The sequence below is a fragment of the Urtica dioica genome, chromosome 6 (assembly GCF_054948205.1).
Source record: "Urtica dioica subsp. dioica isolate 48M chromosome 6, U.dioica_male_clone48M_v1_H2, whole genome shotgun sequence".
Lineage (NCBI taxonomy): Eukaryota > Viridiplantae > Streptophyta > Magnoliopsida > Rosales > Urticaceae > Urtica > Urtica dioica.
The window spans coordinates 2564710-2585683 of NC_142761.1; the positions used below are offsets into that span (position 1 = coordinate 2564710).

General features: G+C 37.0%; 1 protein-coding gene across 1 annotated transcript; it reads left to right on the forward strand.

The window, feature by feature from the left end:
* Positions 1–210: 210 nt before the first annotated feature.
* On the forward strand, positions 211–5430 carry LOC149392877 (uncharacterized). The gene is made up of 2 exons (XM_089617077.1): positions 211–1356; positions 4585–5430. Exons 1-2 carry the CDS (start codon positions 211–213, stop codon positions 5428–5430), a joined length of 1992 nt encoding a protein of 663 aa, XP_089473203.1.
* The last annotated feature ends 15544 nt before the right edge of the window (positions 5431–20974 follow it).

Genomic DNA, 20974 nt, shown 5'->3' on the forward strand with positions numbered 1-20974 from the left:
AGGTCTTTTAAATTGTCTTCATGCATATATATATATATATATAAAAATTGATTGCGGATTTTTTTTTTCGTATTGGCTACGTAGGGACGAACTAGTGGTCTTTAAACTTGTGGTGTGGTTACTGTTTGACCCTTCAATATTTTTTGTATTTTATATTTTAAGTTTTTTGCTCATTATATCCGGACATCCACTTTTCGGTTGTCAAAATGAATGAATGAAATTGATTTTTGGTTGTTCAATATTCCAGTTTCATATCTGTCCTCAGAACACTACAAGGATCCTTTGTGCCTGAGAGATGAAAAGCTAAATGAAAATAGAAGATGCAAATTATGCGAAAAACCTGTGGTGGCTCCTTTCTACGTCTGCAATCAATCATGCGAATGTTACATCCATAAATCATGCGGCGATTTGCCTATGGAGATCAACCACTCTTTTCATCCTTCTCACACCCTCCACTTGTACACACAAGTGTCCAGGTCATGTACAATTTGTCTCAAAGACTTCAAAACCCCTTCACTGTTTTACATATGCAGAGATTGCGATCTCAAAATGGACGTGGAATGCGCAATGATGATGATGATGTCATCAGTAGGGTCTGAACAAGGCCTCCAACACTTGAGCCATCCACATCCTCTGTCTCACCAGATTGTTGTTGTCTCAGAAAGTAAGGCAGTGAAATGCGTGGGTTGCGAGTCCATGATTTCAGGCGAGGCTTATGGATGCGATCACTGTGACTACTTCTTGCATAAACATTGCGCCGAGTCTCCGCTGGAAACGTCGCAGCATCTTTTCCACCCTCGTGACAACCACACTCTTTCATTCGTTGTCACCGCAGAGAGCTTCAGCTGCAGAATCTGCGAGATGACAAAGGAAAGCTTGTGCAACTTCAAGCTGGAGTGCAATCACTGTGATTTTGAGTTGTGCTGGAAATGCCACCTCACTGTGAAGAATATCATTAGGTGTGAAGAGCATGAGCACAACAAACTTTGGTTCGTCGAGAGAACTCTAGGCGGAGAGGATGATATCGATCGCTGCGACGGCTATGATGCTTATTGTAATCGACCTGATCTCATCGGGGACGCTGATATTTTGAAGGAGTTCAAACGTGGTATTTTATCGTCGAAACTGAAATGCTTGGATTGCAGTTTCAAATTCCACCTGCTTTGTGGTCCCTTGCCGTCCATAGTTAAGGACGGGTGTCATATCCACTCTCTCACTCTTCACGACTCTCTCATTGAAGACGGCTCTGTAGAGTTTTACTGTGATGTTTGCGAGACTGAAAGAGATCCCAGGATTCGCGTATACTATTGCGAGGAGTGCAAATATTTTGCTCATGTTCACTGCCTAATTTCCAAGGTGATTCCCTTTTTTCCATAAATATCAAAACTAGGTACATAAATTGTTTTTAGTATAATAACATATAATTTAGTGTTTGATGAATTGATATCTAAATATATAAACTGACAAAAAATACATGGTGATCCCTTCAAAATAATCGAAGTACCTGACCACTAAACCAACCCACTAAGTATAAGTATTATATTTAAAACGTACTTTTTTCAGTTAATAAATGAAATAAAATTTCATTACTATCAAAATATGGACAGAGTTTATAAAAAATATTTATATAAAGACTTTTTAGAGGAGAAAAAAAAATATAATTCTCTATAGATACTTAAAACGCCATATGTTAAAAAACTATTCTTTTTATGTTACGTACCTGCTATATACTAGGTAAGGTATCTTCCAAATTGAGTGGTAGAAAGAAAGGACAAATATATTATGAAAAGGGCAAAGAAGCAAAATAGTTTTCTTAAGACTGAGCGGCTATTGTAAAATAACTATATTTTGTTTAGTTTTAATGAGAAGTCAATGAGTCTATTAAAGTCGGATAAGTTTACTAATATACCTTCATAATTTCGAGTAAAAAAATTAAAAGTTACAATTTTAATTTTGAAGATCGAGTATAATTAATATTTATAAAAATAATTTAATATGATACAGAGATATTTGAACAATCTGAAGTGACTATTTATTTGAGCATAAATTGGGAAAGAGTAAGAAATATATTATCAACATGCACAATTTAAAAAAAAAAAAAACAAAAAACAAAAGAGACACGATACAAAACAATATAAAAAGGGATTTATACTGATTTTACTATAAAATAGGAAACCAAAATATTTTCAAACTTTGGCCTTTGACTTAAAAGACTCATTTTCCAGTAAAAGGAGGAACAAGCCAAAACTTCTAAATGCTTCATAAAATAGAACAGATTTTATTCATGGTTTTACTCAGTAACAAAAACAAGCATTTTCCTTAAAGTCTCTAAGCAGGTAACACGTTTCTATTTTTTTCGTTTTTGCTAAAAAAAAGTGTTTGTTTTTTGTTTTTGTTTTTGTTTTTAAATATGGCTTTGCTCGTTAGGAAAATGATGAAACTAGTCTATGTTGATATTAAAAAAATGATGATAGTTTTCTTGTTTTGATTCTTATTTAGAATTTGGTTGTTTGGTGTTTTTTTCCGGTTGATTTTTTTTATAGCCATTATTGCTTTGTTCATAATCAAATGGACGAAACTCATTTACGTTGATATTGTAGAAAACAATCATCATTTTTTAAAATTGATTATTGTTTGCAAGATTGCCGTTGTTTAATGTTTTTTTTTTTCATGTGTCATTAGTTGATCGAGAAATATATTTTTAAGAGATTTGTAACTAATAAGATCACTTTAAATATGTGATTTTGGATCTAGTTTATATTTGACAATTTTTAGTGATATAGTCAAATGGCTTATGTGCCAATAATTAAGGTCTGATTTGCGCTTATTTATTAATAAATTCGTCACTTTCTCTCTCATATTTTTTTTCAAATAATTTATTTTGCATCAAAACTTCAAAAATTCGTATCTTTCTCATACGAACTCGAAATTGAGTGATTTCAGATCCTACAAACTCGTGGCGTCGAGATCTTCAAAAATAGACCCATTGTGTTTGATGAAATTTTTTATTTAATGCATCATATTTACATTTCCATTTATTTTTTTGATAATTTCAAAAAAATTCAGTTATTTTCATAATTAACGTAGTAACTCAGTTATTTTCATAATTAACGTAGTAACGTGATTTTTCTACATCCATTGTATTAAACATGATTTTTCATCAAACACAATGGATCTATTTTGAAGATCTCGGCGTCACGAATCCGTAGGATTTGGAATCACTCAATTTCGAGTTCATATGAGATAGATATGGTTTTTTGAAGTTTTTATGTAAAAAAAAATGTAGGAAAAATATAGGAGAGAGAAAATGACGAATTTATTAATAAATAAGGGTAAATCAGACCTTAATTATTGTCACATTTATTTCCCTAAAAGTTGTGAAACGTATACTAAAAACAAATTTCATAGTTTTATTTTGGCTATTTCGCTACACTGACCTATTTTTAATGTGTTAATTTATTTTCTGGAGGATTTTTGTAATATTTTTTTTGGGAGTTTTGACTTACAACAATTATGCATTTTGAGTGTTCTTATACGGTAGTGATTATTCGAATTTAAAATTTGTTTAATTGAATGTTATTGATTTGTTATATCCTAAGTGTATTTTATATTTAATCATGAAAAGTTATGATTGGTTTGTGTTTTTCTTTTTTTTTTTGGTTTTTACAAAGTGCTGGTTTTTAACATGTGTTTCGATTGTTAAGTAATGTATGTAAGTCTGTTTGTGGTGAAATCTTTGTTGTTTGTTTGTTTAAAAACATATTCTTTAGTTTCATTTTTATAAGATTTTAGTAGTTTGTTAGCGTAAAAAAAAAAAAAATTATTTGTTTGCAAATAAATAAACGTAGTATTCGCGTGTAGTAGTACTATTCACATGTATTAAAAGAAAATGCTTAATAAAAGTAATGGACAATCATGTCATCAGCTCAATGGTCCATTCTCTTTTTAAAAAAATAACTAAAGTTTCATTTTATCTGTAAATGAATTAACTAAAGAGTAATTTAAATTAACTAAAAGAGTAAATTAAATTTACTTTTCAATTAATTAATTTATTGGGAATCTGGTGGGCTATTTTATTAATAAAATGAAATTGTGGCTGAATTTTTTAAAAAAATTAGTGAATTAGCTAGTTGCAACAAATTCTTTTAAAAATAATGACATTATTAAAACTGAAAAAAAAAAAAAAAAAAAAACTGCAAGAACTTGCCACTCCCCTAAACTTCCCGGATTTAGTTTTTAAAATAGGAAAGTCAATACTTATAACATCATTAAAAAAAATCAACATGATTTCTTAATTGCAATACAAAAAAGGTAGTAAATAACTGCTAATTAAAAGGGAAAAAAAAAAGTAAATTAAAAAAACTAAAGGAAGGAATGGTAAATCGAGTTAATAAAAACCATATGAATTAATGAAAATGGCTAGTTATTAAAAAATAAAGAAATTTGGACTATTTCTTAATTACAATAGTTCAGGTGGCATATATTCTCTTATTAAAATTCATATTTGACATGGATCTGGCACTATTTTTTAATTAATTTGTAAAAACCATTGCCATCATATCCGTTGTGTTTCAATGTTGTTAGATTTTAAGTGCATTGTGGGGAGAGCTTGAAGGTGTTAAGCTGAAGGCCCTCGGGAAAGAAACTTGCGAGGATGAAGAATCGACAACGCTGACATTGAAGGATCTACTAGACAAACTAATAGGGTGGGAGAAAGAAAGGCTCCAAATATTTTACAAATGGGAAAACACTACATCATCTAACGACAAAGGGAAATCATCGAGACTCTTGAGCGACGAAGAAATCGATGACACTCTACGGCTCTCTCGCTTCACACGTGAGGAATTCGCCCATTTCTTTGGCAAGCTAGATAATCATTACTGGTCAGTAATGCCCCTGGAACTGAAACCTAGCGATTTGGGGTTAAAGTTGGTCAAAGTGAAAGGCTACTTCATACCTCGCTCCCTTGCCGATGTACTCAAAACGTTGTTGCAGCATTACGGAGACGATATAATTCATGGGATTGAGTATAAGGAGTACAAAGGTTTCTTGCTTTTCATTCTGTGTCAAGTGGTGAAAAGAATGAACGAGACTATGGTGAAGGACATAACCAAAGAGCTTCTTCAAGAATGGTATTATCATTTGAGGTTCCTGAGATGGAATGATAAGAAGGCAGGGTTTGCTGGAAGGCAGTTCGAGAGCCTTGTGGAGGCTTTCTTGGGTTTTCAGGCGCAAAAACTAGAGAACGAGATCCTGACAGAGCTGGAAAGAAAGATTGCGGGGAAGAAAAGGGAGATCCTGGAGTTGGAGCTGGGGTTGGAGAAGTGCATGGAGTACAAAGGGCCGTCTGAGAAATCAGATTACATGAAGCATTGCCTAAAGAAAGCTTCCGAGCTGCAGTGGAGGGATGGTCGTTCATGCTTTGCCTAAACAACACGTTCATGTTAATTGGCCGAATTGGTAGTAATATTATATTCATGTTGGATTGTCGTCTTTGCTTTGTTGAGGTTGTTTGAACTTAATTAAGTGTTTTTTTTTTTTGTTTCGTCGTGTGTTTTTTTTTTCAAGTTATCCAAAAGCTAGCCAAAAAAAAAAAAAAAAGTTATCCAAAGTGTGTATGTTGGAATTTAGGATTAATTACTCTATGCAGACATGATTTTTCTGTAAATGAGAAGTCTGATTGCAAGACTAAAGTTGAAAACTATATTTCTAATACAAGTTCTATTACAAATATATATGTGTGTATATATATATATACATAGTAAAAATATTTAGTTGATTCTAAATAGTTAGATTTTTTTTTTAAAATTGTAATTCAGCACACTTATTTGTATCTAATTCAGTAGCTTTTAAATGTTGATTACCCAGATTTTTATTAACAAAAATCTTTAATTCTCGAGCTATAACTAGCAAGTTTTTAGTATGTTATTTTCATATTCTCAAATTTGTAAGTGTTAAATGTTGCCGTCCCTTTTTTTTTTTTTTTTTTTTTTTTCTTTTTTATGTTTATCACCCAAACTTGCATTAACAAAATCTATGTGAATAAATAACACGTGTTTTGTAAGCTGTATCTAAATCCAAATGCACGGCTAAAATTTCCGCTTCACTTTTCTCCTCACATTCAGCCAAACACCTTAAAATAAGAAGAATTATTTTTTGAAAAAACCAGCACATAATACCAAAAAAAAAAAGTAAAGAAAAATTGAAGTATGTTGAATATGCTTGTTTGTACGGGATTTTACTATTGTTGAGTCTTTGATTCAAACCAATCCAATCTGCGCACAAGATTGATGAACACAGAAGTAACTTGAATCGCAAGCAACACACGCAAACACAAACAATAACAGAAAAACAAGCGGAAAAAGGATAAGGACTCAGCGATTTTATCCTGGTTCGGTCTTGAATTGACCTACGTCCAGCCTTGGGGTTTCTTCACTATCAATGAGATCAATCGTCTCTTGTAGATATTACAGATTACAAGTATTTCAGGAAATCCTCACGACTGTTCTTAGATCTAACAGTCTTTCTCTCTCTCTCTATACTTTCTCTCACTACAATATGACTCTCAGAATACAGAATGAAAAGTTACGTCAAAGAAGCCAAGCCTAACTCTATTTAAAGACCCGGAAGAAGATTGCTTGCACGCCACGTCATGAAGATCCAACGGCCAACGCACTGCTGTCCTTAGCTCGCAGCTCGCTCAACTCCTTAGTTCGCAGCTCGCTCAACTCCTTAGTTCGCAGCTCGCTCAACTTAGCTCGCAGCTCGCTCAGCTCCGCAGCTCGCTAGGATTAGATCACTTCATAACAAATCTCCACCTTGATCTAAGACTTCTCAAATCATCTAGATCAGAAACCCCTTGTCCATTTACTCTTCTTTTTCACAGCTTCCAACATTGACTATCTTCAGACAATGTTGAAACTTTGTAGCTGGTAGAGACTTTGTCATCATATCAGCCGGGTTGTCCTCAGTAGCAATCTTCATCACATTAACTCCACCTGAGTTAATCATGTCTCTGACAAAGTGAAGCTTCACATCAATGTGCTTTGACCTCTCATGAAAAACCTGGTGCTTGGCTAAATGTAGAGCACTTTGACTGTCACTTGCTTTTGATTGTAGCCTAGCTCTGTCAACAAGCCCTTCATCCAGAGTGCCTCCTTAACAGCCTCTGTGATAGCCATGTATTCAGCTTCCGTGGTAGACAAGGCAACCACAGATTGAAGTGTAGACTTCCAGCTCACAACTCCTCCACAAACTGTGAATATATAACCAGTAAGAGACTTTCTGGTGTCTATACTCCCAGCATAGTCCGAGTCTACATAGCCTTGTACCTGCACACTATCAGACACACAGTTACCATAAACAAGACCATAATCTATTGTACCTTTCAAGTATCTCAGAACCCATTTGACTGCACTCCAATGTTCTCTTCCTGGATCAGACATGAATCTACTGATCAAGCTTATTGCATAAGCTAGATCAGGTCTTGAGCAAATCATGGAGAACATCAAACTTCCAACTGCACTTGCATAAGGTATTTTTGCCATGAATCTCTTGTCTTCATCAGTAACTGGACTCTGGTCAGCAGTGAGTTTGTAATGATTTGCCATAGGGGTTGTTACCGGCTTTGATGACCCTGCTTCAAATCTGTTTAGAACTTTTGACAGATAATTCTTTTGATAAAGCCAAAGCTTTTGAGTTTTCCTGTCCCTTTTGATCTCCATTCCCAGTATCCTAGTTGCAGGACCTAAATCTTTCATTTTGAATCTCTCTTTGAGCTGAGATTTCAACCTGCATATTTCTGATTTATCTGGACATACAAGTAACATATCATCTACATATAATAACAGATAAATCATGACATTGTTGGATACTTTCTTGTAGTAGACACACCAATCATATTCACTCCTCATGTAATGGTGCTGAATCATGAAGTCATCAAATTTCAGATACCATTGCCTTGGAGACTGTTTCAAACCATAGAGTGATTTGTGTAGTAGACAGACTTTTGACTTGGCATCTCCAACTTCATGACCTTCTGGTTGTTGCATGTAGATGTCTTCCTCTAGGTCACCATACAAGAAGGCTGCTGTAACATCCATTTGCTCTAACTCCCAGTTGAAATGAGCTACAAGGGCCAGGATTGTTCTTATGGATCTGTGCTTGACTACTGGAGAATAAATCTCATTGTAGTCAATGCCCTCTTGCTGTGAGTAACCTTTGGCCACCAATCTGGCTTTGTATCTTGGCTTCTCAACACCAGGTATCCCCTCTTTGACTTTGAAGATCCATTTGGATCCAATGATCTTCTTTCCTGCTGGTTTGTTCACAACTGTCCAGGTGTGGTTTAGCTTTAGAGAGTTCAACTCTTCTGCCATAGCTGATTTCCACATGTCTTTGTTCTTGCTTTGACAGGCTTCATAGAAGTTTCTTGGCTCTTCATCTAGGATTTCTGAACCTGTCATGTAAGCATATGCAGTAAGATCAAATCCAAACCTTTGAGTGGGTCCGGGGACTCTCATCTCCCTGTCTCTAACAAGGTTGTAGTCTTTTTGATTTTGAACTGCATTCCTTGGTTCATCATGTGGTTCCTGGTCAGCTCCACCTGGATTCTGAGCTTCATCTTCATGCTCAATCACAGGTTCAACTTGCTGTTGTTCTTGAGCAGGTTGGTTTTGTTGTCAATGATGCCCACAAGAAGAGTTGTAGTCTTTATTTTGTACATTTGATGTAATAAAGTCTCATGAAGACTCTTGCTTGTAATTGCCTATTCATTCATTAATAAAGTTGAAACGTTCATTCATTCTTTCTTTCTTTGTTTGAAGCTTTATGATAAAACCTTAGTCTTTTAGTCCATAAACAAACTTAACAACTTACGAAGAGACAAATGTAGATTTGCATGAACAAACTCTTCGTAGTTTGCTTAAAACGATATATTCGCAATCTTAGGTTCAAAGGACTATTGACCTCAGTACGATTGTTAGAAGAATCTATGATGTCTGGTTATGAGGCATTGAGAGTTGGAGACTCTATAGTTCTTCTAGGTATCTTCCGAAGGTACTGAATTGACCAGTGCACTTCTAGAGACAAGATAAGAACAAACCATTTAACCTCTTATGTCTCGAAGTCACTATGTATGAATTGCATCATGCTTACCTTAATCCTGAAATGAGACATGCCATTTCACACCTTAGTATTCTCATTTGAGAAAGTCAGAGTTCGGACTCACTATGTGATTCCGAACAGGGCCTATTGGTGAAGTACTAAGTTGTGAGTATGTCATGAGTAACTTTGTGAAGTTCTCATAGATATGGAATTCATGTACAAGATTGCTGAAATGCAATGTATGTTACCTCATGCTTTGTTCCTTGGAGTGTGAATAAATGAACTGGCCAGTGTCCAAATTGAGTCCTGACTCTTTTGGATGAAACAATGTGACTTGTTAGCTCCTCGTCAATACATTGTTTCTAACTTATTCACAAGCGACAAAGGAGTTGAGGAAATAACAGCTAGAAGGGTAAAATGGTAATTTAGTAAATCCCGACTAGCTGATGACATTCATGAAGGGTAGCATAGATAATATTCAGTGGATCCGCTCATTATTATTAGGTGAATTCTTGAGTAGAAAATAAATTCATTTGAACCGAGAGATTTTCAGTGTCAGCTCTTTAGTGGAGTCAGTTGGCATTAAGCTAAACTTGGAAAAGGTTTGTGAACTTTTGAGTCCAAGTGTTTAGCTCAAGCTTTGTTCATTTGGGTCCATGAGGTCACTGTCCCGAATCACATCGATAGGAATAGTTAAACTGGAAGCTAAGTCAAAACAAGAACGAAAATAGTCAAAAGGGTATTTTTGTCTTTTGAGACAAAGGATGAAATGAATGTCAATAAATTTTTTGACAAGTTCATTTGATGACTTAATGTCACTCGGCCATGACTTGATCATTGGGCCTTGTGAATTAATTTCATTTCATAAGAATTTTATTGAAAATTCTTAATGGGCCTTTCTTATGTTGTCATGAACAAATGAAGAAGCTTCTAGAAGCTCCTTCTAGATAAGAAATGGGCACCCAAATACCCAAGAGAAAGAGAGTTCCTTTTGTGCATTAATGTATGAAGATACTTGCCAAAAGAAAAAGAGGAAACAAATTTCCCATACTTGTATAGGGAATTTCGGCCAAGGCAACCAAGAGAGAAACAAAAGAGGAAACTAATCCCTTGTGGATGTGCATGAGGTGGGCGCCTATGTTGATAGGAATGGGTAATAAAAGATTGCTCATAAAGGCTTGGAAAATAAGAGGAAACTACTTCTTTCCAAGGCCAACTCTTCTCCTATAAATAGGACCCTCATTCCTCTTATTCTATTCATTCCACACAAGTTAGAGATTGAGAGACTCTCTCTCTAGACATTGTGGTTGCCGAAACTCCTCTCTCTCTCTCTAGTTTATTTTTCGATTTTTTCTTGTTTTGGCACCTAGGTCCTCACTCGACCTAGTGTTTAGCTCTGCGACTTCAAGACTCGTTCTTAAGTCGTAGTGTTTAAAAGTGCCCACTCACTAATTCCTTTATTTCGAGTGATTTAGTGATAGAAACTTTCGTGGTTGCTCGAGGTGCCGAGGAAAGGAAGAGAGACGTGCTGCGAGGGGAGACGAGCGTTGCGACTTTCTAAGAGCTTCTCAAAGATCAAGCTTCAAGAAAGGTTAGTAAACTTCTTAGCTCATATTAGTTTTAATTACATGTACTTGCTCCTTGTCTAGGTTAGTAAAAACTGTTTTACTTGAAAAAGAAAATTTTTAAAATTCCGCCGCTTCCCGAAGCGTTAATTATTTTCTTAAACCCTAGATCGATTCCAACAGGTTTGTGTCTTGAGCATTTTCTGGTTGAAGCTCCACCTCAATCTGATCATTATTGATGTGGTCTTGAGACACGAAACTGTCTTGTTCTGAAGACTCTTTTCTGTTCTGAAAATCTTCTTCATTGAACACCACATCCCTGCTGATGATGCATTTTCTTTGTCCTGGTTCTGTACACCAGAGCTTATATCCCTTGATCCCATCTGGATATCCCACAAAGATGCATTTGATTGCCCTGTGATCTAACTTTCCCTGTTTCACATGAGCATAAGCAGTACATCCAAAAATTCTCAATTTTGAATAGTCTGACTTGTGACCAGACCAGACTTCCATTGGTGTTTTCAAGTCTATAGCAGTGGGTGGGCATCTGTTTATTAGGTAACATGCTGTTTTCACTGCCTCTACCCAGAAAGTATGAGGCAGTTTAGCATGAGATAACATACATCTTACTCTCTCAAGTATGGTTCTGTTGAACCTTTCAGCAAGGCCATTTTGTTGTGGGGTATGAACAACAGTATGGTGTCTTTGAATTCCTTCAATCCTGCAAAATTCATTGAAGATATCTGCACAATACTCAAGTTCATTGTCAGTTCTAAGACACTTTACCTTTTTACCTGTTTGATTTTCCACAGCAGTCTTCCAAACCTTGAAGGTGTCATAAGCCTCTGACTTGTGCTTCAAGATGTAGACCCATACTCTTCTTGAGAAGTCATCAATGATTGACATGTAGTATCTGCTTCCTCCATGAGAGACTATCCTTGAGGGACCCCAAAGATCCGAGTGGATGTAGTCTAGAATGCCTTCAGTTCGTTGTGTGGCTTTGCTGAACTTGGCTCTTACTGTTTTCCCATAGACACAGTCTTCACAGAATTTCAACTTTCCTAGGGATTTTCCCTCAAAACAGCCTTTCTTCTCAAGTTCATGCATTCCTTTTTCACTGACATGGCCAAGTCTGAGATGCCACAATCTTGCCAGATTTTCCCTGTTAATCACATTTGCACTACCCACAACAGTAGATCCAATCAAGAAGTACAAACCATTTTTTCTAAAGCCTTTCATGTGAATCTCAGATTTCCATTTAATCAAGATATGACCATTCCATGAGTTGAAACTATAACCAAGGTCCTCTAATGTTCCTAGTGAAATTAAATTCCTTTTAAGATCAGGGATATAGCGAACATTGGTTAAAACTCTGTCAATACCATCATACATCTTGATTCGGATGTTACCTGACCCTCGAACCTTGCAAGCCTTGTCATTTCCGAGTAGCACTGATCCTCCATCTTCGAGTTTTAGATCCTCGAACCATGATTTGTTTGGTGACATGTGGTACGTACAACCACTGTCAAGAACCCAGTTCTTTGATGGATCTTGGTCGGAGATGTTCAGAGCTTCAACGCTTTCAAACCCTTCTTGAGCTATGGCAGCATTGGCGTGTTTCTTTGGCTTCTCGAAGGTCTTGTCTTTATCAGGGCAGTCTTTCTTAATATGCCCTTCCCTGTGACAGTGATAACACTTGTACGGAAATTCCTTTTGTTCATCGGATTTTGAGTCCTTGGAATCTCCGCCTTTAGGTTTGAACTTGCTCTTCGAATTCGATTTCGAATTTCTTTTTCCTTTGCTGTGAATGTTCAAGCCTTCAGCGTTGGATCGCTTATCTGATCTTGATTCCTGATCTTTTGCTTTCATGGCGATCTGCACTTCTTCAAGGGTTAGGGATTCTTTAGCAAATTTCATAGCTTCGACAAGATTTGAAAAAGATTTTGGCAATGCATTCAGAAGAAGCACGGCTTGATCCTCGTCATCAATCTTCACTTCGATATTCTCGAGATCAAGAATGATCTTGTTGAATTCGTCGAGTCCTTCGCTGAGGGATTTGTCCTCTTGGATTTTGAATCCATAGAGTCTTCCTTTCAAGAGAATTCTGTTGGAGAGTGATTTGGTCATGTACAGGGACTCAAGTTTTGACCAAATTCCAGCAGCGGTCTTCTCTTTTGAAACCTCCCTCATCACCTTATCTCCGAGGTGAAGAATAAGGGTACTGTACGCCATTTCGAGGATGTCCGATTTCTCTGATGCCGACATTGTTTCAGGTAATCCCTTCTCGCCTTCCAGTGCCTTGGCAATCTTCATCTGGACAAGTATGGCTCTCATTCTGACTCTCCATAGTGCAAAGTCACCCTTCCCATCGAATCTTTCGATTTCGATCTTCGTGAGTCCCATCTCCGTTCTTGGTGCGTGTGAAGGTGGCTCTGATACCAATTGTTGAGTCTTTGATTCAAACCAATCCAATCTGCGCACAAGATTGATGAACACAGAAGTAACTTGAATCGCAAGCAACACACGCAAACACAAATAATAACAGAAAAACAAGCGGAAAAGGATAAGGACTCAGCGATTTTATCCTGGTTCGGTCTTGAATTGACCTACGTCCAGCCTTGGGGTTTCTTCACTATCAATGAGATCAATCGTCTCTTGTAGATATTACAGATTACAAGTATTTCAGGAAATCTTCACGACTGTTCTTAGATCTAACAGTCTTTCTCTCTCACTCTATACTTTCTCTCACTACAATATGACTCTCAGAATACATTATGAAAAGTTACGTCAAAGAAGCCAAGCCTAACTCTATTTAAAGACCCGGACGAAGATTGCTTGCACGCCACGTCATGAAGATCCAACGGCCAACGCACTGCTGTCCTTAGCTCGCAGCTCGCTCAACTTAGCTCGCAGCTCGCTCAACTCCGCAGCTCGCTCGGTTCCTCAGCTCGCAGCTCGCTCAGCTCCGCAGCTCGCTAGGATTAGATCACTTCATAACAACTATCCTAACGGAAAAGATTAAGAAAAGACTTTTCGGACTTTGAATTTGCACTAGATGGATCTCCATTAAATCCATTGTGTGGTTTAAATAATAAATAGTGGCAAAGTTCGAAACTTGTTTTTTTACCCGAGACTAGGCCTCAAAATCGGGTCAGTTCTCAGTCCGATGCGCGTATGAGTGCCCTGTGGTGATGAAAGTTTTCGAACATTTCACCTCTGCTTGGCTGTCTTCTATGTAAAGAAGGCCATAATGCTTTGCAGCTTGAAGAAAGTCAAGCTGAGGCGTTCTGTTACTCGTGCTCTTTTGTCGAAAGGTCTGCTGAAAAATGACGTCTCGGTATTATCGTTGGCTTATTGTGCGGAAAAGAAGTTTGTTAAGGTGTTTTTCACGCCTTATGTCGAGGAAGCTCCGGAGATTCTTGATTTGTACAAAAGCGATTCTCGATTGTTGTCTTGTAAATGAATTAGTTGCTTCTAAAGAAATGTGTTTGTTTTGTTGGCTTTGGATTTATCAAGTAAAAAAAAAAAAAAAAACTTGAGCTTTATGTTGATTTTTATTTTTGTATTGTTAGATCAGGTTGACACAAATAGAGTATTTTTCATTTGAAAACTTGGTGAGAATCCATTTATGATGATAATACAATTTTAGAGTATTATCATCATCTCGATGATTGGGACTATTGAAGAAATCTCACTGTCTCTGTCAATAATGATCAGGCCTCATAGCAAAACCCCGGACCAACTATGAAGGGAAAAAAAATGATTGAATAAGATTCACATATCAAAATGATTTTGAAACAGTTTATCAGCAACAACTTTTTCACAGAGTAAAAACTAAAAGCAGTTCTAGACTAGCACAATACCATTTATGATACAAGTTCTATTTCTTTATCGTTTTCTTCTTTATTTGAAACAGGTTGATCAGTTACTTGGGTTTAAAGTATACCAAAATCTTTATAGCATAGGATTCTTCTTTAGGATTTTCTTGTTTTATACATCAAACAAAGTGATACTGATGGTACCATTCTTTTCTCCAATGAGAAGTCTGGTTGTGATAGTCTTTGTTCAAAAGAGAGAGCACTTATTCTGATAAAAAGTAAAATAAAAACTTATTTCTTTCCAAAACCTGGAACAAAAGCTTCTTGCCTATTATATCCAAGATATTCTTTTCAACTTAATTCATCTCTTCTTTACTTTTATTTGCTGCGTTTGCTCTCTCTCTCTCTCTCTCTCTGGTTTGATATCTTGCTGTGGTGCTATGGAAACCTTTGGTAAGTGTTTATTTTCACCGCATTCATCTAGTAACCAATATTATTTGTACGTGTAAAACTATATAATGCTTGTCTTTACAAATTCAATAAGAACAGAATTACACTTGTACTGAAAAGAGAAGACGATTACATGAATTAAATCGCTAATATTTCCAAAAGCCCCAAATAGAGAACATTGATTTCAGCATATAATATCTCCAAAGAGAGAGCTCTAAAAAAAAGGAAAAGAAAGGGCAAGTGAGAGACCCAGCAACTAAAAGTACGAAGAGAAAGATATCCATTTTCGATAATGTGCTACTTTTGGTACTATGCTCTCCATTCAAGTTTGTATGTGTTTTTTCCTGGGTTCACTCAGAAGAGAAGCAAGAAACTAACTTTTGATCGAATTTGTTTGGGTCTCCTGTTCTTAAGCTACGGAAACAGCTCTGCTTGAAACCGAGAATACAAAATTGAAGTAAAATAAGAGACTTGTCACACACACCGTAATTTGACAAATTAATTTAATACATGAAAGAAAGGAAAAACTTCCAGATTCAAAAAAGAGGATTTTGTTCTTCCTCTGTAATAAGTAATAAAAGAGAGAAAGAAGATGAAGTGGGTAATTTGAGACTTGATAGTGAGAGTGAGAGTGAGACTGTGAGTGTAGAGAGAGCGCTTTGGCAAAGGTTATGCATTGAGGCCACGCTTGCATAAAAAATAGAGCTCTAGATGATTAACAACCGCCATTGTAAAATATTATAAACAATCTTCTTTTCTCCCACTAATCAAGTTAAATAATAATTACTTTGGTACATTAACTTGTTTGTAATTTGTAATTTAGTTAAGATGAGTTGATTCTGGTAATTTGTACTTTTGCTTACATAATTTGTCATTTATAAAATATTTTAAAGCCTCTTATTTTCTCCAACTGTCTCCAAAACTCTATGTTTTTAAATTTATGTTTAAATTATGTCTATGTATGAAAAGTATTTTTTTTCTTATTTGTTGTTCAAATATCATGCGGGGTATTTTTTTTTTTGCGGTATACCTCGCAAAATGTGATTTATCACGTGGTACGAGATACCCCGATGTTTATTCAATACCGCGGAATACTCTAATACGAGACGAGATACCCTCAAAATCATAAGTGCGGTATAGCCGCGAGATGTGAGATTTCAACCCTTGATTTCAACTAATAATAGTATGACATGTAAAAAATTACATAACACATTTATTACTCTAATCAAATAATACTATTCTTATCAATCTATTCTGCCTTTTGTTTTCTGATGCGTAATTTCCTGGTTCGAGCTCTCAAATGCAAGAAAACCAGTGATCGTGCTCGTCGACGTAGACTGAGAGAAAGGAAGAAGAAAACACGAAGCTTTTTATCCTGCTTCGGTCACCAATGACCTAGTCCAACCTCTGATCTTCACTATCAAGGGATTACAGCTTACAATGAGTTTTTGAATTTCCAGAAAAGAAAACCCTAGAATTACCCCCTAAATTATAGAGAGAAAGAGAGAGTATATACTCTCTCTTTCTCTCTATAATTTAGACCCAGTGGAATGTGTTACAAGTGATTTCTCAATCCAATGCATTCTATTTAAAGCCGTTAGACGATATCTCAGAGCGCATGCTCTGTGAGTGCCATATATCCAGCCTTTGTTATTGATAATATCACCACTAACTGCAAGCCTGCTCTCCAGCTCACTACTCCACCACACACCTTGAACACATATCCGGTGATGGATTTTCTGGTATCAATACTACCAGCATAGTCTGAGTCCACAAAGCCTTCAACCTGCACATTGTCAGTTTTACACATGCCATATATAATACCATAGTCAAGAGATCCTTTCAAATATCTAAGGATCCATTTCACAGCACTCCAGTGTTCTTTGCTAGGACTAGCCATGAATCTTGACACCAGTTTGATTGCATAGGCTAAGTCTGGTCTTGAGCAAATCATGGAGAACATTAGACTTCCCACTAGACTTGCATATGGCACCTTGGACATGTAATTTGTGTCCTCCAAGGTAACAGGCCGCTGAAATATAGAGAGCTTGAAGTGTTGTGGAATGGGAGTGGCAACAGACTTTGAATATGACATTTCGTATTTCTCAAGTACTTTAGACAACTAGCTTTTCTGAAATAGACACAGTTTCTTGTCACTTCTATTTTTGATGATCTTCATTCATAAGATACTTCTTGTAGGGCCAAGATCTTTCATCTGAAACCTCTTCCTTAGTTCCTTTAACCTGTCAATTTCATATTATCTTTGCACACTATTAGCATATCATAAATGTATAAGAGAAGATAGATCATAGTGGTTTTATTTAAGCACTTAAAATAGACACATCAGTCATATTCACTCATATTGAAATTCACTAGTACAAAAAATAGCATTGGGTGCGACTTTTTTCGCACCTAAAAGTCAAAAGTCACACCCAATGATACCTTTAGGTGCGACTTTTTCGCACCCAAAAGTTCGCACCTAAAAGTCTTGGGTGCGAAAAGTCGCACCCAAAAGTCTTGACTTTCGGGTGCGACATTTAGGTGCGACTTTCCGCACCTAAAGTCGCACCTAAAAAGTCACCAAAAATAAAAAAAAAAATGGCGACAATTATCCACAGCGCTGTGTTTTTCTCCATCCAAACTCGCCGGAACTCTGAAACCCAGAGAATGAGAAAAGGAAAGTCAAACCCTAATTTTCAGATTTCAACCAAATAAATTAAAGACTCAACATCATTGTAAGAAGAGAAATAGATTTCAACCAAATAGCTAAGATTCAATCCGAAATGAAATAAATTAATAAATCTTACCTTTCAATGGCCTGACAAGGCAGCGAGTGGGAGGAGGTCGACGGGGGGAGAAGCCGACGCCGAGGGGAGGGGGAGATCTGGAGAGGAAGATGGAGTGAGATAGTGAGATTGAGAGGGAGACAAAAACTGAGATGGAGAGGGAGAGAGACTTACCGACAGGCGGAGATCAGGCGAGGATGAGGCCCATGGGGGGAGAAGCCGACGCTGAGGGGAGGGGGAGATCTGGAGTTGGAGATGGAGAGAGATAGTGAGATTGAGAGGAGACAAAAGTGAGATGGAGAGGGAGAGAGACTTACTGATAGGCGGACCTTAGGCGAGGATTAGGCCGACGGGGGAGAGGGGAGAAGCTGGCGTCGGGGGAGCGAGATTTTGAGAGAATGGGCTGAGAGAGAGCTGAGAAAATTGAGAGTTAGGTAGAAGTAAGTGGGAAAAAGAAGAAGGAATCGGTGTTAAAAGAGCAGAAATTTGATTTATATAAAACTGTGAATTTGGGTGCGACTTTGTCGCACCCAATGACACTTTTGGGTTTGTCGCACCCAAAGACCTGTGTCAGTACTTTTGGGTGCGAAAAGTCGCACCCAATGATATTTGTAAAAAGAGCGGGAAAATTGGCCGCGGAAAAATTTAAGACATTTGGGTGCGACTTTTCGCACCCAATGATATCATTGGGTGCGACTTTCCGCACCCAATGATATTTTTACAAAAAAGAGGAGGAAAGTTGGCCGCTAAAATGTTTTCAACCTATGGGTGCGACTATGTCGCACCTAATAGTTTTGATAGACTTTTGGGTGCGAAAAGTCGCACCCAAAGTTAAAAAAATCAGTGAAAATTTTCAAATGTTTGTTTGAGTTTTGGGTGCGAAAAGTCGCACCTGAAAGCCTTATTTGGTGCGAATTTGGGTGCGAAAAGTCGCACCCGAATGTCTTCCGCACCGGAAAACAGTATTTGTAGTAGTGATTGTGATCAATCATGAATTTATCAAACTTGAAATACCACTGCCTAGGAGATTGCTTAAGTCTATACAGAGACTTAAGCAAACCTTTGTTTGTTTGTCTCCTACTTCAAAACCTTCTGGTTGTCGCATGTAGATGATCAAGCTCTCCATATAGAAAAGATGTTTTAACATCCATCTGTTCCAATTCAAGATCAAGGTTAGCTATTAGAGACAAAATGGTTCGAATAGACCTGTGTTTGACTATAGGAGAATAAATCTCATTGTAGTCCATGACTTCAGTATGTGAGAACCCTTTAATTAGCAACCAATCTTGCTTTGAATCTGGGAGCTTCAATTTCTGAAATCCCTTCCTTGACCTTGGAGATCCATCTTGTGCCTGTGATCTTCTGATTTTGAGGCTTGTCAACAATAGACCATGTCTCATTTTCCTTCAAGGACTTCAGTTCTTCTCTCATAGCAGCTTTCCAGGATTCCTTGTGCTTGCTCATCACAGTTTCTATGTAGTGTCTTGGCTCTTCTTCGAGAAGTTCAGATGCAGTCATGAAAGCATAAGTAGTGAGGTCATATCCAAATCTCTGAGTAGGCCTTGATACTCTTCTTTCTCTATCCCTGACTAGGTTGTAGTCAGAGACATCTTGAGGCTCACCTTCAGGTTCTTCAATCTGATCTTGTATCTCAGGTACAGATTGATCATTGGCTTCATGCTCCTCTTGCACTTGAGGCTGTACATCTTCATGAGTGTGTGGCTCCGCCTCAATCTCTGTAGCTTGTACCTATTCTTCTTCTGCAAGTGGTTTTTCTGCTTCATCAGCTTTCCTTCCCTGAAAATAATTTTCATTGAATACAACATCTCTGCTAATAAGAAATTTATTGTGACAAGGCTCAAGGTACCACAATCTGTAACCCTTAATTCCTCCAGGGTATCCAATGAAGATACACTTTAGAGCCCTAGGATTAAGTTTTTCTTGTTTCACATGGGCATAAGCAGTACACCCAAAAACCTTCAGATTAGAGTAATCAATTTTGTGGTCAGACCACATCTCCATAGGTGTCTTGAGTTGTAGAGCTGCAGATGGACACCTGTTGATCAAATAACAAGCAGTTTTGACTGCCTCAGCCTAGAAAGAGTGAGGGAGTTTAGCATGGTGTAACATGCATCTCACCCTTTCCATAATGGTTCTGTTGAACCTCTCAGCAAGGCCATTTTGTTGTGGCGTATGGACTACTGCGAAATGCCTCTGAATGCCTTCGCTTTTGCGAAATTCAGTGAAGACATCTATTCAAGCCCATTATCAGTTCTTAGGGTCTTGACCTTTTTGCCAGTTTGATTTTCAGTGACAGCTTTCCAGTTTTTGAAACTGTCAAAGCCTCACTTTTGTGTTTGAGTATGTAAACCCAAACCCTTCTTGAGAAGTTGTCTATGATGGACATATAATATATTCTTTCACCATGTGAATTGACTCTGGCAGGACCCCAAAGATCTGAGTGAATGTAGTCAAGAACACCACTTGTTCTGTGAATGCCCTTTGAGAACTTGTTTCTGGTTTACTTGCCATAGACACAATCTTCACTATAGACAAGTTTTCCAAGGTTAGATCCACCAAAGCACCCTTTCTTGTTGAGCTCATTCAGACCTCTTTTACTGACATGGCCAAGTCTCAAATGCCAAAGACTTGCCATTTTATCTGTGTCAACAACATTCACAACAACAAGAGTAGTAGCATTCAAAAAATACAAGCCGTCATGTCTAGCACTCTCAAGAACTACCTTAGACCCTTTAGTTACTAACCATTCTCAGATTTGGAATTATAACTTTGAGATTCAAGGGTTCCAAGAGATATTAGACTCCTTTTCAAATGGAATATACTTAACATTGGTTATAGTCCTAACAGACCCATTTTGCAGTTTGATACGGATGTTACCTATACCCTTGACTTTGCATGAGTCATCGTTTCCAAGTATCATAGACTATACTTTTGGATCAAAACGTAGTCTTCTTAAAAAAAGAATGTAGTTGATAAACAGTTTTGTGGTAGTGTCAAACTCTATTTATTGATTACACGCACTAAATCAGTATTATTTATTAAATTATTTTTAAGATAAGGTGGATATTAATACAGAAGGTATTTTTCATAGGAAAAGTTGGTGATATTGAAAAAATTAGTAAAGTTCAAACCTAATGATCAGATGGATTTGGACTTCTTTTCTTTTCATCGTGAGGCATTGCAATTCTGATTACATCTTTCAATCCTGATTATCGTAGTATAATATTAA

Coding starts and splice junctions, on each gene's coding strand:
- LOC149392877 (XM_089617077.1), top strand. CDS start 211: ATGAATGAAATTGATTTTTGGTTGTTCAATATTCCAGTTTCATATCTG. Junction 1,357..4,584: donor TTCACTGCCTAATTTCCAAG/GTGATTCCCTTT, acceptor CAATGTTGTTAG/ATTTTAAGTGCATTGTGGGG.